Here is a 17,794-nt window from a genome sequence, read left to right as displayed (position 1 = left end):
GTGACATGATATAGGGGATTTGAACCTGGAGCTAGGCTTCAGATTGGAATATGAACAAGCCAGGCCAATATCTATGGAATAATGTCTGATGCAGCACCTGATTTATTGGTGACCAATTTTTTTTTAACCATGAAAGGGTAGACCAATGGGTAAGGGTGCAGACACCACGAAACCGACACCTCCTCGTCTCTTTACATGTAAGCTCACTTAGCACAATTCTTGCACTAGCAGGGTCTGTCTATTCGCGGTTTTCTCGAGGGTTGCGGCGTGCTCCATAATGCAACACCCCCTGCTGGCATCCCAACAGACAAGCGGTTTTATCGGGTGACCGACCCGGGATGAAACCCAAGACGACTACAGTCTGCAGCCATATAATTCTCATTCAAACGACCCGAATGGAATGAGTACACGCGAAAAAAAAGAACGAACCGCAAGGGGCGGAGCGGGGGCGGGGACAGGGGCGGGGCGTCACCAACCGAGCAAGCGATGATTTCTCCGAGATGACGCCACGGAAATCCCCTAAAACTCCCAACTTTTTGACAGCATGTATAAATTAATTATTTCACAAAAATGTTCAGCAACTCCATTTATATTCCGTGCACTTCATAGACGGACATGCTTCGCTGTTATTCGAAATATTGGAGCGTTCAGCACAAACGTTCAGCTGACCTTAGTTCGTTTCACCTGTTTCCGCCAAGGTAACAATTCTGAAACGATCAACATTTAGGTCTGCACCTGTCCGTGTAAGATTAACAAGAGTTTCGACAAATGCATGTTTCATGAACACCGCGTGACAGGAAGCAATTTGATACGAAAGCAAAACAAAAGGTTCACGAACTCACGCGAGCACGTGACGTTTTTCATACCTGCCTCATCATACCTGCAGGGACTGGACCAGGGTCTACCGCCTGAGAGTGAAGAAAAAGAGAGTTTATATAGACAGGGGTGTATCACTGAGTGTAGTGAATGTATGCAATGTTCTCCCTGGTAAGGTCGTGGCAGCACATACAGTAGATATAGATTTAAACTGGAATTAGATTACATAGATACCGAGAGAAGCATTGGGATAGAGGGGTGCATCATGGATGTTTGGCCTGACTGATGGTGATGGGTATATTGATGAGCTATGGATGAATGATTCTAATATCATAAGGAGGATTATTTGTATGATCTTAGGGCCAGGATCACAAATGCAATTCATGAAAACACTCATCAGAAACTGGAGGACATGTTCTACGAGTTGAAAAATCAGATTGGACGACATACGGTATTAGCAAAGATGGCGGTCAATGTTGAAGCAGAGAAATTTGAATTGTATTGTGTAAAAACTCAATGAATTACCGTTTGAGCATGTGTACATTATGCCACACATCCACCCTACTTAGGCATCCGTTGGACAGTTTACGGGGTTTTTTAGGCCAGGAAATAAGATTTTACAGCTTATACAAAAGGTGCTTCCGGCTTAATCTGTGACACAAAGAACCACCAAACTGACATATTGTAGCGACCCATGGGTCCCCCAAAGCTCGAGACCAGCAACAGAATCTCCTGGCCCAAGCAGGTGACGTAACCGGCGGCCAAACTGCGGCGCCGAGGTTATAATCCTTTGCACCTGTCGGTCACATGACCACCAAAGTGTGCCTCGCCTGAGAGGCGGGGTTTGGGTTCTGATGTATGCTTTTTGGTTTGGATATATATATGCGAACCCGATAAACGGGATAGCAGAGTTCCCGAGATGATTATACAATAAACATCTTCTCGGACGAGTTTGTGTCTTGTCCGTCACTTCGTCCGTCTCAAGCAGGAGCGCTGCTCCTTCAATATATAGTGCAGGCATTTTATGCAAAAAAAAGGGTCAACCTCACACTAATTGCAACAGAAGCAAACTCAACTGATTTGTGTATCCTCAATATGTCCTGAATGGGGGGAAAAAAAGTGTTAAGGAATTGCATGGGTGGAAAGTTTTGAAAAATGCATAAATATGATCCTACCCAAAAACCGATTTTTAGCCCTTTCTGCTGGATTTGACTATGCTGTATTTTTTTCCTTGAAGCAAAAAAACATCTATATAATAATAGCGTCCGCTGATTGGACAGTCGAAGGCAACAGCAAGCCGTCCGCTGATTGGACAGTCGAAGGCGACAGCAAGCCGTCCGCTGATTGGACAGTCGAAGGCGACAGCAAGCCGTCCGCTGATTGGACAGTCGAAGGCGACAGCAAGCCGTCCGCTGATTGGACATTCGAAGGTGACAGCAAGCCGTCCACTGAGTGGACAATCCTGAGCATGCATTTGTGCCGGTGTCATCGATCGCGGTGTACGCTGTACTAACCTCATCAGGTGGGTTTTCCATAATTTCCTCCAGCTATAATAGTTAGCTAGCTATTTATTACATTATGTTACATTGTACATATTCTGCTAACTAGTTTAAACACGCCGCGCACGCCACAACTACAGTGCTCTTTTCTGAGTTATGAACCCTCTAACATCCTCTGCACATCCCTGACTAGGATCCAGTTCCAAACATGCACGTTTTCAACCGTGCGTGCATATTTTTCAACGTGCATATTTTTTTTCCACTTTCAGGAAATGGAGGCATATGAACAGTGTGTCATTTGCAAGCAGTCTGTGGACGGAGGAGGGTCGTCAGTATCAACACTTGGAGAGAAGGGAAGTTCATCTATCAACCAGGCCAGTAAAAAAAGGGGAGACAATATTCATGCTGTACCTGGTGATAAGATACACAAAGACTGTCGCTGGACATACATTAATCCACAACAGATAGCCAAGGACACCAGGCAACAAGAGTCAGAAACAAGTACAAGCAGTGAGAGTCCTACACTAAGATCGACTACAGGGAGGTTCTCTTACAGTACTGATTGCCTGTTTTGTAGCACACCAGCTCAGTTTGGAAAAAAGAGAAAGAAGCCAAGTGAAGTCAGTGTTTTCCAAGTCAGGACAATTGAATTCAAGGACACGCTTTTGGCAACATGTCGTGCACGAGGTGATGACTGGTCAGAGACTGTGAAGGCACGGATTCTGCATGTGCATGACCTACATGCAGCAGATGCAGTCTACCACCAGACTTGCAGTGTGAATTTTCGCACATACAAGCAGATACCAGTAGCGTATCAGACAAACACAGAAGACTCCAAGAGGAGGAAGGCTGGTCGGCCTGTCGTTGATGAGAGGACAGCAGCATTCTTGGAGGTTGTGAAGTATATAGAAGAAAATGATGACGAGCAGATCACCATAAATGATCTAATTGACCTCATGCAGCAGAAGCTTGCACACGGTGAACATGAACCATACGGTTACACCCATATGAAGAGGAGTCGGCAAAAACACTTCGGTGAGAAGATAATATACACCGAGATCAATGGGAAACCAAACGTGGTTACCCTATCTGGCAGCATCAGGACACAATCTTTACACCAAATCTGCCAGGGTGTACCTTCAGCAGATGCACAACCTCAAGGCTGAACACCCAGAAGTCCAACAACGTTTCGAGAAAGGGTTCCACGTGATTCGGCGAAGCGATCGCCTATGGGCAGGTCTCTCACCTGACCTGGTCATTGAGCAGGTTCTGATGAGTTTAAAAACCAGTGGTGGGCTCACACGAGGGTGAGGGATGACGGAGCAACAGCGTCTGTTGTGGCTGCTATCGATGCCCGCCTGTGCAGAAGTAAACCAGGCAATGGAGGGACTCACGGGGGTCAACTACAACACTGGAGAGCAGAACAAAGACATGACCAAAGCAAGGCAATCCCGTGACTGGAAGGACACACTGACAGTTCTCAGTTATCTACAGGAGCACAATCCATTCAGCAATGACCCTAGTTTCCGGAATATTGCCACTGGGGAGAATGCCCTTTCCACCGTCAATGTTGATACAGCACAGTCCGTTGGCACTGCGATACTGAAGTCCATGGATGGACTAACACCTGCTGAGTTCACCTTCAAGAGGAAGGATCAAGCTGTCACTCTCGGCATGCAGTCTTCTGTAAGGATCGATGGAGATCAAATTCAAGTTGATCCACAGCTTCTCTTCCAGAGACTGGTCATAGTGGCACAGAACAGTGATGAACTCGAGTCAGCCCTCAAATATGAGCTATGTAGCTATCCCCCAGCCCTATTTGATTCCTCTCTACTGCTTCGAGAAGCAAAGAAGCCAGCCCTCGCCGACGCCATCTGGGGTCTTATCGGGCCTCATGTTCCAGCAGATAATGTAGTTGATGGCTGCCAGTATGTCTTGGATGGTGGAGCACTTCTTCAACGCATCCCATGGTCCCATGGATCTACTTATAAAGACATATGCCACCAGTATACGGAGTATGTAACGAAGAAGTATGGCAAGGCTGTAGTGGTGTTTGATGGGTATGAAAGTAACAACACAAAGGACATGACACACCACAGACGGTCAAAAGGGAAGATTGGTGCCACTGTGACATTTACAGCCGACATGATTGTCACAATGCAGAAGGAACAGTTCCTGGCCAACAGGCAGAACAAGCAGCAATTTCTTTCCATGTTAAGTGAAGAACTGCAGAAGGCAAACTGTGAGACATACCATGCCTCAGGAGATGCTGACCTGCTGATTGTGCAGAAAGCTGTGCAGTGTGCTACCACCAACAATACTGTGCTAATGGGGGATGATACAGACCTCTTAGTCCTTCTCTGCTACCATGCAAGCCTGGACTCCCATGACCTGTTCTTTTGTTCTGAGTCAAGGAAGACAACAAAGAATCCTCGCATTTGGAACATCAAGGCTACAAAACAACTACTTGGCCCAGACATATGTAAGCACATCTTGTTCTTACATGCAGTTCTTGGATGTGACACTACATCTCGCCTCCACGGGATCGGGAAGGGAGCTTCCCTCAAGAAATTCAAAGAAAGCGACATATTCCGAGAGCAAGCCAAGGTGTTCTATGCACATTCAGCCTCTACAGATGATGCGGCAGAAGCAGGAGAGAAAGCGATGGTGATTCTCTACAATGGAACATCAACTGACACCCTGGACTCCCTCCGATATCATCGGTTCTGTGAGAAGGTGGCATCTAGCTCTACTTACGTTCAGCCACAGGTCTTACCACCAACATCAGGAGCAGCAAAGTTTCACAGCCTGCGTGTCTACTTGCAAGTACAAGAATGGAAGGGATCTACATCTGGTACATTTACATTTTACTGTGTGCCCTGATTGCTGCTATGTTTATTCTTGTATTTTAGTATATTAATTTCAGTTAATATATTACGTTCAATTACTGTGATGTTCTGTGCATCTTGTGTATTATTTTCACTACCTTCTGTATCATTGCTGCTGTGACAAAACCAAATTCCCTGTCTTATCTTACAGATGGACCTCGTCCTACAGAGTGGGGATGGCAGAAGTGTGTCGAGGGGTTTGTGCCAGTTCAGACAACCCTACCCCCTGCTCCTGAAAAGCTTCTGCGGGTCATCAAGTGCAACTGCCAGGCTGAATGCAGCACCCTGAGATGCACATGCAAAAAGAACAATATCGAGTGCACTCCGGCATGTGGAAACTGCAGGGGATCCAGCTGCACTAACTCAATACACATGCCCTGTGACGACGATGATGACATTGTGTAGTGTTATATGTATTCTGTACACATATTTAATTGGTTAAATCGTTTGATCAACAGTTGATCAGTTATGTGATGATGTGATCACAATAAATTCTCATCACTGATACTCTGTATGTGTTTTTTTTGCTTCAAGGAAAAAAATACAGCATAGTCAAATCCAGCAGAAAGGGCAAAAAAATCGGTTTTTGGGTAGGATCATATTTATGCATTTTTCAAAACTTTCCTACCATGCAATTCCTTAACACTTTTTTTTCCTCATTCAGGACATATTGAGGATACACAAATCAGTTGAGTTTGCTTCTGTTGCAATTAGTGCGAGGTCAAGTCACATTATTACTGGACTATATACTGTTTGAAGCAATTTACCCGGGGATGCACTGGCACTGCTCCATTAGCCTCGGCCCTCGTACAAGAAATACCGGGCTTTGTCGTTTTGCTTATAAATGATGGCATGTGGATATATAAGAGCCATGATGGGCCACATTATTTTGTCCTTTGTCTAAACTTCCTTGCATAGCATTTGCGTCTTCATGAAGAAAAAGATAATCTTCGTTTTTAGGACATACGCCCATAATTAGCCCATCCCTTGCACAGCAGGAGACAGGGTTTTGTAATCACTTCGGGGTGTGTGTGTGTGTGTGTGTGTGTGTGTGTGTGTGTGTGTGTGTGTGTGTGTGTGTGTGTGTGTGTCCGGGCCGGAACTTTTTTACCATTTGAATTTTGTCATCAAATTTTCAATAAAGCTTTATTATGAGAATATGGAGAAGGCAAATTAATAATTTGGTCAAAAGGTCAAAGGTCAGCCACACATAAAATCATCAACTTTCATCCGATTGACCTGAAATTTGAATTTAACATTTGAGTTTTTCCATCAAATTTTCAATAAAGCTTTATTATGAGAATACGGAGAAGGCAAATTAATAATTTGGTCAAAAGGTCAAAGGTCAGCCACACATAAAATCATCAATTTCCATCCGATTGACCTGAAATTTGAATTTAGTCATCAAATTTTCAATAAAGCTTTATTATGAGAATATGGAGAAGGCAAATTAATAATTTGGTCAAAAGGTCAAAGCTCAGCCACACATAAAATCATCAATTTCCATCCGATTGACCTGAAATTTGAATTTAACATTTGAGTTTTTCCATCAAATTTTCAATAAAGCTTTATTATGAGAATACGGAGAAGGCAAATTAATAATTTGGTCAAAAGGTCAAAGGTCAGCCACACATAAAATCATCAATTTCCATCCGATTGACCTGAAATTTGAATTTAGTCATCAAATTTTCAATAAAGCTTTATTATGAGAATACGGAGAAGGCAAATTAATAATTTGGTCAAAAGGTCAAAGGTCAGCCACACATAAAATCATCAATTTCCATCCGATTGACCTGAAATTTGAATTTAGTCATCAAATTTTCAATAAAGCTTTATTATGAGAATATGGAGAAGGCAAATTAATAATTTGGTCAAAAGGTCAAAGCTCAGCCACACATAAAATCATCAATTTCCATCTGATTGACCTGAAATTTGAATTTACCATTTGAGTTTTTCCATCAAATTTTCAATAAAGCTTTATTATGAGAATACGGAGAAGGCAAATTAATAATTTGGTCAAAAGGTCAAAGGTCAGCCACACATAAAATCATCAATTTCCATCCGATTGACCTGAAATTTGAATTTAGTCATCAAATTTTCAATAAAGCTTTATTATGAGAATATGGAGAAGGCAAATTAATAATTTGGTCAAAAGGTCAAAGGTCAGCCACATATAAAATCATCAATTTTCATCCGATTGACCTGAAATTTGAATTTACCATTTGAGTTTTGTCATCAAATTTTCAATAAAGCTTTATTATGAGAATATGGAGAAGGCAAATTAAGAATTTGGTCAAAAGGTCAAAGGTCAGCCACACATAAAATCATCAACTTTCATCCGATTGACCTGAAATTTGAATTTACCATTTGAGTTTTTCCATCAAATTTTCAATAAAGCTATATTAATATGAGAATATGGAGAAGGCAAATTAATAATTTGGTCAAAAGGTCAAAGCTCAGCCACACATAAAATCATCAATTTCCATCCGATTGACCTGAAATTTGAATTTAGTCATCAAATTTTCAATAAAGCTTTATTATGAGAATATGGAGAAGGCAAATTAATAATTTGGTCAAAAGGTCAAAGGTCAGCGTCACCTAAAATCGTCAATTGTCATCCGTTTGACCTGAATTTTAAAGAATTTTCATATTGGGTCACTGAATTGGTTCACACACCATAACGTAGAAGCTGATTGGTTTTTCTTAAATCAATCAAAAGGTCAAAGGTCAAGCTCGTGTAAAAAAAAAAATTTATTTTTATTTTTACTGTTTTCGTTATTTTGAGCATACGGAAGAAGAAGAGGTCTCAATACAAATGGGTACAGACATGCTTTGAATTTTCAGATACTTTCTAGTTTACCTTTACAACTAGAAGGACACTCGGTCTAGTGCATATACCTCCGCCAAGCTGAAAATGTACGTTTTGTATTCCCTGATAGGCTGGATCTGCATCTGGACCTGAACCAAAATCGAATTATTTTGTCTATCACACACCAAACCTGTCCACGAAATTTTGAACGAAATCCCGACCAAGCTATAAACTGTCATCCTGGTGTTTCACAGGCATGGTGATTCATCAATGTGTGTGCCATCCCTCAGATGAACGTTAAACAGGGAAATTGGTTGGCTGCGGAATTGGTTGGTGGAACTCCTAACGACTCCTAACAGTGGAACTTTAATAGCCCCAATGATTCCCTTGCTCTTGTGGGGTCGGTCGGGGAAGGTAATTGTCCCAAGTCTTTAATTAACCTATACATTTTTGGAAACTATGGAGAGTATAACCAACCAGAAAACCAATGTTTCAATTTTCTCGGAAGTATGTATGGCGGCCATCTTGGATTTTCAAAATGACTACCCAGGAAGGCATTTTTTTCTCAATATTTCAGCTTCTAAGCCGCCTGGGGGTCTTCATTATAATGGCTAAACCTATATTTCCAGGGCAACAAGTACAATGGTACCAAGTACAATGTTTCCCTTGACTACAGGGTAAATTATTATATTCATTATTATGTTAATTTAGTTTTTTGTAATTGATTATGTGAATGGCTATAAGTTTGGGATTATACTTAGGCAACATCTAGGAATAATTACATCTAAACGGCCTAAAAGGAAAGACTATCAGGTGCAATATCTTATCATGATTGAACGCAATATGAATAGACAAAATTGTTTACTGGGAAACATAAGTCATCATCATTATCATCATCGTCATCATCATCATCATCATCACACTCGTCAATCAATGTAGTGTCCCGAGAATCTTCATCATTCTGGAACTTTGTGCCGCACAGACAGAGATCTGTACATGTAAAGACCTTTGATCTGCATGAGCTCCTGGAAGAGGAACAATCTCCTCGGCACTGCCTTCTGACCATCTCAATGATGGCTCCAACTTGAGTGACAGACTGGCATGTAGCCAACAGTGAGTTGTTGCCTGGCCAACGTGGAATCTTGCTGGAATCTCCTTTCATCTATATCTATCTATAATTCCAGTAATCTCTGTGTGTATGTTTGTATGTTTGTATGTTTGTATTGTTATGAATTTGGTAATGCAACATCTAGAGCTAGGTAGATCTGAATAGGTAGGTATTCGGCTGTCGTGACAGGGACTCTACATGTAATAAGTTCTTGATGTTTAGGCGTTTGTCGGGGTAAGATGTATGATTGTGGATCTACCTGGAGGTCCGAGTGTTAAATAGTGAGGGATTAAAGGTAACGCCCCTGTGAGTCTCACCTAGTAATCAAACCTTTGTCCTTTATGGCACTGCAAACCACATAAACATTAGTTAGGTCCTTAGTGCAACATTAAATAATTCCCTTTCCCTGACATTGACTTGGTAATAAATGGGCACCACCAGGTCAAAAACACCACCACGATTGGCCGCCACCGTGTACACCTCCAAAGGCCTACAAACCTGGCCGGCACGTGTTATGCCAGGACCGCAGGGTCGCGTAACGGGGGAGATGTCAGGAGTCGCGGGAGGCTTTGATTGGCTGAGGAGTGCGCAATGTGACGTCATCGGCCACCAATATAGGCGACGGTCGGACGCCATTTTGAGAGAGTTGAGTCCCAAGTCACACGGAGCTAGTTCGCCAGTACGAGTTGAGTTGAGTTCGTGGCAGGCACTGCAGACGCAGGCAGGCACCAGAGAGTTGAGCGGTGGTGGAGAGTTGGAGAGGACACGCCATTCCAGTCGCAGTTCGAGTGCAGTTCGGGTTGTAGGGAGTCGCAGGAGACACACGAGAGCACACCCAGTTGGCACTGAGCAGTTCGTTGGCACTTGGCTGCCAGCACTCCCGCGTCGTCGAGTCGAGTGGAGTTGAAAGGAGTCCTTCCTGTCCCTGGTCAAGTGGAGCCGCTGGCCTGCGTCGGACGCGTGGTGCTTGGAGCGAGGGGCCTCGTGGTGTGCGATCGGGCCGGAAGGAGCGGTGCTGGACACCAACAATACAAGACGACAAAGACAGATAAGCCCGATCTCCGCGTATATTTTGAACGACGGGACGTGTTATTTTCGTGATTAATCTCCCTCGTTTGTGTTTGCTGTCAGTCGTGTGGGGACGTCCCGATTTAGGTTTATTAGAATTATTAGATTTACCGGCGGGCTTTTTCACTGGCTTTACTTTTCCTAATAAACCCTTATATTACTTTTTGTACATAATATCTGAACGCAGTTTTCCTGGGTGTTTGATTTTAATAGATAAGGTTGCGGAGCCTTCGCTGCGCCCCGCCATTCCGCGCGTTGGTGTTGAACTTGAGTCCGCCATTGAGTGTTCGCCTCGGGAGTTAAAGTCTCGCAAATCGGTCATCCGTAACTGTGGTGTTAATCACGGTTACGCGACAAGTGGTGTCAGGAGTGTAGGATTTGAACCCGTCGGACAAATTTTTTTTGTCCGCGGCGAGACATCGACACGGTCGGGCGTACATTGCGTCCGACGTTCGAACGCAAAATTTGTATAGGCGAGGCGGAGAAATTAATAATCAATTGGGCATACGGAGCGCGATATCGCGTCTTCGTCAAATTTAAATTGTGTTTTTGGTATTAAAATAAATACGCGCGCGGGAAACAATCTTCCGGAAAGCGGATGTCGGAAATTGACGAGATGGAAGTACGCAGCGAGGCCTCCGTCAGCGTCGGGAGTGAGCCGGAAATGGGGGATAAGGAGGATAGCGTTGGAACTTTCCCCGCCGCTGGGACGGCCCCGATAGATCTCCAGACCATAGTAAATTTAATAAATGCTCAGAGGGCCGATAGTGAGCGATTGGGAAAGCAAATGGGAGAAATGAAAAGTGGGATGGAAAGAAAAATGGAGTCCCAAGGGAAGGAATGAAGGGAATGAGTGATCGATTGGAGGAACAAATTGAAGGGATGGAAAATAAAATGGAGTCCCAGGGGAAGGAATGGAGGAATGAAATAAAGGAAAGGAATGAACAATTGGAAGGAAAAATTGGGGAAATGGCACAGCAGCTGGGGGAACGAATTGATGGCATAGAAGGGAGAGTGCAAAACCAAATTACGGACGGACTGGGGAAATTTGAGGGTAAAGTAGAAATTCAAATGGGGGCACAGGAGAAGCCAAAGGTGGCAAAAATTGAATCGGAACGGGGGGAAGCTAGATTGGGAACAGGAGAGAGTACGGCCCATGCAGATGTGCACGGGGCTCAGGAGCCGGGAATGGCAAAATTGGGAATTGCACAGGGAATGGCAATTGAAGTAAATGGGGAGACCGCAGGTCCACAGGTGGATGGGGAATGTCCACAGGTGGATGGGGAATGTCCACAGGTGGATGGGGAATGTGTACAGGTAGAGGGGGAATGCCTGCAGGTAAACGTGGAGAGTCCACAGGTGAGCGGGGAAGGAAATTTGGAATGTGAGAGTTGTAATGGGGAATGTTTCCCACATTCTGGCCTGGTTGTTTATCGGGACCGTGTGGATGTCACAACACCCCAACCGGGGGATGAATTTGGAATTGTGCAGCACCAGGGCGGTGGTGCGGAGCAAGAGGGGGTAGAGTTTTTGGGGGTCCGTGCAATGGAGCCGGACCAGGTATTTATTGGGGATATTGATCAAAGCCTGGCGGGGCCAGGAATGATTTCTAATGATGAGGATGAGTTGATCCAGCGGCTGGAGACCTGTGACAGTCCCATGGAGGTAGAGCTTGTTCAGGCCCAAAGGAGCCTGGGACATGAGGTGAGTTGGTCCGAGGAGGTGGTTGGAATGACCGAGGGGACGCTCACTGTACACTGCTATTTGGAAACAGAGGCTCCAAAATTGGACAACCAGTTGGGGGAGTGTGTTGGCTCCGGGCTGGATTTGGATCTTGGAGGATCGGGAGATAGAGCTTCTGGAGATTTGGTCCCTGTAGGGAATTTGGATCAACTGCAGGGAGGGGCAGAACAACCGGTGGTAGAGGTTGTTCCCTGCAGCTGCGGTTTGGCAGTGGGAATGAAAATTTGTAAAATAAAATTACAATGGGAAATTGATTTGGAGCAGCCATGGTGGGGATTGGTCCCCGGGCTGCGGGATTTGGACATGGAGAGGTCATGGGTGATGACCTCGGGCAAAAGTTGCCCCTTTCAAAATTTGGGTATGCCGGCCAGCTGGGGGGCTGTGATGGCGAGATTTGGACGTGGGGTCCAGCCTTGGGTGTCGAGGTACGACCTGGGTCCCACGGGGGGTCTGGTGGAGTGTGGCGTCCCTTGTCCGTCGGGGCGCCGTCCGAGCTGGTGGCTCGGGCCGGCAGGGTCACCGGACCCTGGTGGGGGTTAAGACCTCCAGAGGGGTCCGAGGTGGTTTCTCAAGCCTGGGTTGGCATTTATTGAGGACCACTAGGGGGAGGTGTTGTGGGTCGCGCTTTGGTGGTGGCACTGCGGATGGCCAGCTTGGGCCTGATGTAGTGACCACCCGGGCATGCGACCTGACCCCCTCTCCCTGAGACTTTGGGACAACCAGCATGTGGTGACCTGGCATGGTGGTTGGTCTATGGACGCGGGTCAAACCGAATGGACAGGGATGGAGATAGCCTGCCGGACAACCATTGGGGCATCTGTGGAACGTGATGGTGTGAGTGACCTTCCACAGATGCTCCGTTGTGATTTATGGACTCTCGGGTTGGGAAGAGAGCCATGGGGATGTGAATCGGGAGATGTGTAACGAGCCGAGCATATGGGCCATGCTCGGCTGGCATGTGTATGGCAAAGCATCCTTCTTTGGTGAGGTTAGTGAAATGTGACAAATGGTTGGCATGGGTAATCTGTGGGTTAGATGGAAATTTAAGGGTGGATTTTGAAATGCCATGGTGGACACTGTACAGTGACGCCATTATTGATCCAGGTGTGTAGACCAAAGTGTTGGAGGCTGTGATGAAATTAATAGGGTAGCAAGACACAGCTTTCAACTGGTTGCGGGGGGCAACTGTGCTGATATTTGGGACGCGGGATGATGGGGATGTAGTTGTGTAGCCTGAGGGTCAACGTGGTGCTGTGCGTGTCCGAGGTGTGTGGACCATGTCTTCTGGGTGGGTCTCCTGGTGGAGCATGGCTGTTGACTGGACCTTGGTGTGGTCAAGTGTGGGTGAGCACTGGGGGGCTGCAGTTCTGTAGTCGGACTGGGGGATGATGGGGAGGTGCAGGGGACGTGGCTGTAGGGATGCCACGCACTGCGACCGTGCCCCCCAGGGCCGAGGTTGTGTGTGCGGTAGTGTGTGTTTTGGCAGCAAGTGCTCACCACATTGGCCAGCTGGGGCTGCTGCAGCTGTGTTCCTCGCAGGGGGGCCGAAGGATGGATGGTGGGTCGCACCCTTATGGACACTCATGGGCCATGTTGGCGTTTTGACTGCTCACCTTGTCCCGGTGACCCTTGCACGGTAGAGGTGCAGAGCTGTCGTGGCCACAGGTAGTTGTGTAGTGATGATCACCGTTGGATGCGGATCCACATACCTGCCAGTGTAGTGGGGACAAAAGAGAAATTTGGAAGTATTTGGTAGGCCCAATGTGAAATTTTGGGAATTGTATGGGTGGATTGCACTTTGAACCTGACCAACCTGCAACTACCTGCACTTGAGGTGAGTGTTTTGAGGAGTACTGTCCCAGGCTTCAGGATTTGCTTTGGGAAATTGGGGACATGTAATTTGGAGTTGGGAGGCGGGTGAGAGTGATGACATGGCCGGCGAAGGGATGGAATGGGAGCCACAGTGTCTTGTGGGTGGCGTATGTTTTTGTATTGTGGTTATGTGTTTTGATGTGGTCGTGAGAGTGGAACCTGGAGAGTGTGTGATGATTATTGGAGATAATGAGGGGTGATAATTGTGCTTTTGGAAATGTGCTTTTGGGAAGATGTGATGGTTTAAATGTGAACTGGGGGAATTTCACATGTAGCAGGCCATGGCAAGCCTTGTAACACCTTTTACACCATCTATGGAATTGTACTGAATTGTGCTGAGTTGTGTGGAGAATTGAATGGCAGTGGGGGAGGAAGTGTGTTTTGGGGTCTTGTGGGTGGGGAAGGTGTGTGTGTCCGCAGGTACAGAGCAAGCTCTGAGGAGCGATGCCTGCGGGCCCCCCTCTGCGGCAATTACCCCTGGCAGCCGGTGGTAACTGGAAATTGGAGCTCGTCGGTGGAGGGTCTGGTTGGGCGCCGCGGGGTGAGGAAGTCCCCCGGTGACCCGTGTTGCTGCGCGAAAGCAGGAGGCAAAGGAGCCTGGTGTGTGTGGAGACCCTCACCGGCGAGGTAACGGCGGAAAGGGGCTGTTGGGCTGTCATGGGGCCAAGAGGTAAAGGGGGGGGGGCAATGAACTTGTAAGTCGGTTGACTTGTTTTTGGGACTGCGGGCACCACAGCCTGATGCGCCCCCACCATCTTTTTGTGCGGTACCTCCCCGCTGCCTAGTTGAGGAATGCACACACACGTGAATGACATCAATGCCATGGTCCTGCAGGGGGGTGTATTGAAGAAGAACCTTATTGATTTTTGAAATGCCTTGATGACCTATGGAATGAGAATGAGTGGTTAAGGGGTCTGTGTAGCATGAATGTGGGCGAAATCCACCGAGCCGTGTCACTCACCTGTAACATCTGGACAGGGCCCGTGGAAATTTAGGGGGGATGCATTGGGGATGGCCCCGCAGGTAAGGTTGTGTCTTGTGGCATCCACCGGGGGACGCGGTCTGTAGACCGGGGTATGTACAAAGGTTAGAGTTTTGAGTTTTGGAAAGATGGTTAAGTTTTGTGGTTAAGTTAGTGTTGTGTGTTGTTGTTTCCTCCCTCCACAGGAACAACGAAGAAGATGTACATACTTGCATGATGGTTAAGGGGTTCAGCATGTTAAGGAAGTGTAGGTAGGTAGTCCGACTCACTTCCCACAGCCCTTCCTGATTTATTTCATAGGTTAATTAAGTGTGTGACAGTAAGTGTTAAGGCTGGAATGGTAGCCCTGCGGTGAACCTTGCAGGAGCTACGGTTCCAGGGGGGGGGCTGTGTTATGAATTTGGTAATGCAACATCTAGAGCTAGGTAGATCTGAATAGGTAGGTATTCGGCTGTCGTGACAGGGACTCTACATGTAATAAGTTCTTGATGTTTAGGCGTTTGTCGGGGTAAGATGTATGATTGTGGATCTACCTGGAGGTCCGAGTGTTAAATAGTGAGGGATTAAAGGTAACGCCCCTGTGAGTCTCACCTAGTAATCAAACCTTTGTCCTTTATGGCACTGCAAACCACATAAACATTAGTTAGGTCCTTAGTGCAACATTAAATAATTCCCTTTCCCTGACATTGACTTGGTAATAAATGGGCACCACCAGGTCAAAAACACCACCACGATTGGCCGCCACCGTGTACACCTCCAAAGGCCTACAAACCTGGCCGGCACGTGTTATGCCAGGACCGCAGGGTCGCGTAACGGGGGAGATGTCAGGAGTCGCGGGAGGCTTTGATTGGCTGAGGAGTGCGCAATGTGACGTCATCGGCCACCAATATAGGCGACGGTCGGACGCCATTTTGAGAGAGTTGAGTCCCAAGTCACACGGAGCTAGTTCGCCAGTACGAGTTGAGTTGAGTTCGTGGCAGGCACTGCAGACGCAGGCAGGCACCAGAGAGTTGAGCGGTGGTGGAGAGTTGGAGAGGACACGCCATTCCAGTCGCAGTTCGAGTGCAGTTCGGGTTGTAGGGAGTCGCAGGAGACACACGAGAGCACACCCAGTTGGCACTGAGCAGTTCGTTGGCACTTGGCTGCCAGCACTCCCGCGTCGTCGAGTCGAGTGGAGTTGAAAGGAGTCCTTCCTGTCCCTGGTCAAGTGGAGCCGCTGGCCTGCGTCGGACGCGTGGTGCTTGGAGCGAGGGGCCTCGTGGTGTGCGATCGGGCCGGAAGGAGCGGTGCTGGACACCAACAATACAAGACGACAAAGACAGATAAGCCCGATCTCCGCGTATATTTTGAACGACGGGACGTGTTATTTTCGTGATTAATCTCCCTCGTTTGTGTTTGCTGTCAGTCGTGTGGGGACGTCCCGATTTAGGTTTATTAGAATTATTAGATTTACCGGCGGGCTTTTTCACTGGCTTTACTTTTCCTAATAAACCCTTATATTACTTTTTGTACATAATATCTGAACGCAGTTTTCCTGGGTGTTTGATTTTAATAGATAAGGTTGCGGAGCCTTCGCTGCGCCCCGCCATTCCGCGCGTTGGTGTTGAACTTGAGTCCGCCATTGAGTGTTCGCCTCGGGAGTTAAAGTCTCGCAAATCGGTCATCCGTAACTGTGGTGTTAATCACGGTTACGCGACAGTATGTTTGTATGTCTGTATGTCTGTGACCGCTGTTTCTCGACAACCACGGGTCCGATATACTTGAAACTTGCCAGGTATATTACTGGGGACCCGAGGATGTGCCTTTTCAAGGTTTCATATTAATCGGAGAAGTAGTTACCGAGCTATGTCCAAAAAACGATTCAACCAATCAGAGAGCAGCGAGCTATCACGTGTGCCGAACGTGGCGAACAGACTCTGCCTCGGACGGCACATTTGAGAGCGTATTCATTTATTTCACGTTGGAAAACTATGTTGCCGTTAAACTATGTTTTAAAACTAATTAAAACTAATTTGCGATTCATCGTAACTGCGATTTGCGACCTTCCGGACAGTGAAGACTGCACTTCCGGCAGCCAATCACAGAACGCGTTGTTGCGTAGGCGTGGCCGATGTGAGAGCGAGCCGAGCCGAGCGCGTGCGCCATTACGGTTCGTAATTCGATTTCTTCCGGAGAAAATAATAATTTCTCGATTTCTTATGCGCATTATTTCTCCCAATTCAGTCAGAGCGAAGGGCGGAAGCGAAGAGCGTTGTTTTTTTTGTTTACGGGCGTACGGGCGGGGTAGAGCGTACGGGTAGCGTTTTTTTTTTTTTTTGGCAAGGAACGGGCACCCACGTACGGGCATGCCCTAGTATATAAAACACAGTTTGTGTGTGTGTGTGTGTGTGTGTGTGTGTGTGTGTGTGTGTGTGTGTGTGTAATGTTACCGGTAGACTCCTAAACGGAGAGGCTCACGTACTTGATATTTAGCACAAACATGGCCATTGAGCCTGGGAAGAACATGGTCGACCTAAAAATTTATTTGATAATATTTTTAAACCATATTTTTACCTCAGCGCATTTCAGCGAGGAATATTATGACCGGAATGGCAGAGCAGCGCGCTGATTCGCTCAGAGCGATCATGTGATGTTCCTTGCCGCCATTAACTCAGTTACGCGTTCGCACGTATTTCAGAGCGAAAAGCGATTCCGTTTTTTCACATTTCAGCGACGAACATTGCCATTCACACCACATAGGTTTTTTTCCCTTTCATCTTTAGATCCATATTTTTTGCCATAATGTAGCGCATTATGGCTCTCTCGAGCTCGAGTTAGCCAATCACCTGGGAGCATGAGGCCACGTTGGCCACGCCCACGACACGACACAGAGTTGCAATCGATCGCTCAGAGCGATCACGTGATGTTCCTTGCCACGCGATTACGTTTTTTCACATTTCAGCGACGAACATTTCCATTCACATCACATAGGTTTTTTTTTCTTTCATCTTGAGATCCATTTTTTTTTTC

The 17,794-nt window shown here is 46.5% G+C and overlaps 1 protein-coding gene across 3 annotated transcripts; it reads left to right on the top strand.

Moving 5' to 3' along the window:
* Window positions 1–2,213: 2,213 nt before the first annotated feature.
* On the top strand, window positions 2,214–5,708 carry LOC137425673 (uncharacterized). 3 transcript variants are annotated; one of them, XR_013623582.1, is made up of 2 exons: window positions 2,214–2,338; window positions 5,355–5,708. XR_013623582.1 is itself a non-coding variant. In XM_078778777.1 (2 exons), the coding sequence occupies exons 1-2, from the start codon at window positions 4,980–4,982 to the stop codon at window positions 5,606–5,608; spliced, it is 444 nt and encodes a 147-aa protein (XP_078634903.1). In that variant the 5' UTR covers window positions 4,964–4,979; the 3' UTR covers window positions 5,609–5,708. The 3 variants fall into 3 exon arrangements, 1 of the variants encoding a protein (XP_078634903.1); XR_013623581.1 differs by lacking the exon at window positions 2,214–2,338 and adding an exon at window positions 2,382–2,689; XM_078778777.1 differs by lacking the exon at window positions 2,214–2,338 and adding an exon at window positions 4,964–5,169.
* Window positions 5,709–17,794: the final 12,086 nt, after the last annotated feature.

The sequence above is a fragment of the Myxine glutinosa genome, chromosome 5, assembly GCF_964187855.1.
Source record: "Myxine glutinosa chromosome 5, kmMyxGlut1.1, whole genome shotgun sequence".
NCBI classification, from domain to species: domain Eukaryota; kingdom Metazoa; phylum Chordata; class Myxini; order Myxiniformes; family Myxinidae; genus Myxine; species Myxine glutinosa.
Note: the sequence above shows the minus strand (reverse complement) of the source record. Positions and strands in the feature narration are given on the sequence as shown.

What these genes read in the sequence shown, in the direction of transcription:
- LOC137425673 (XM_078778777.1), top strand. Translation starts at nt 4,980, where the DNA reads ATGGTGATTCTCTACAATGGAACATCAACTGACACCCTGGACTCCCTC. An exon ending in ATGGAAGGGATCTACATCTG is followed by an intron (nt 5,170 to 5,354) that starts GTACATTTACAT and finishes CTTATCTTACAG; the next exon opens with ATGGACCTCGTCCTACAGAG.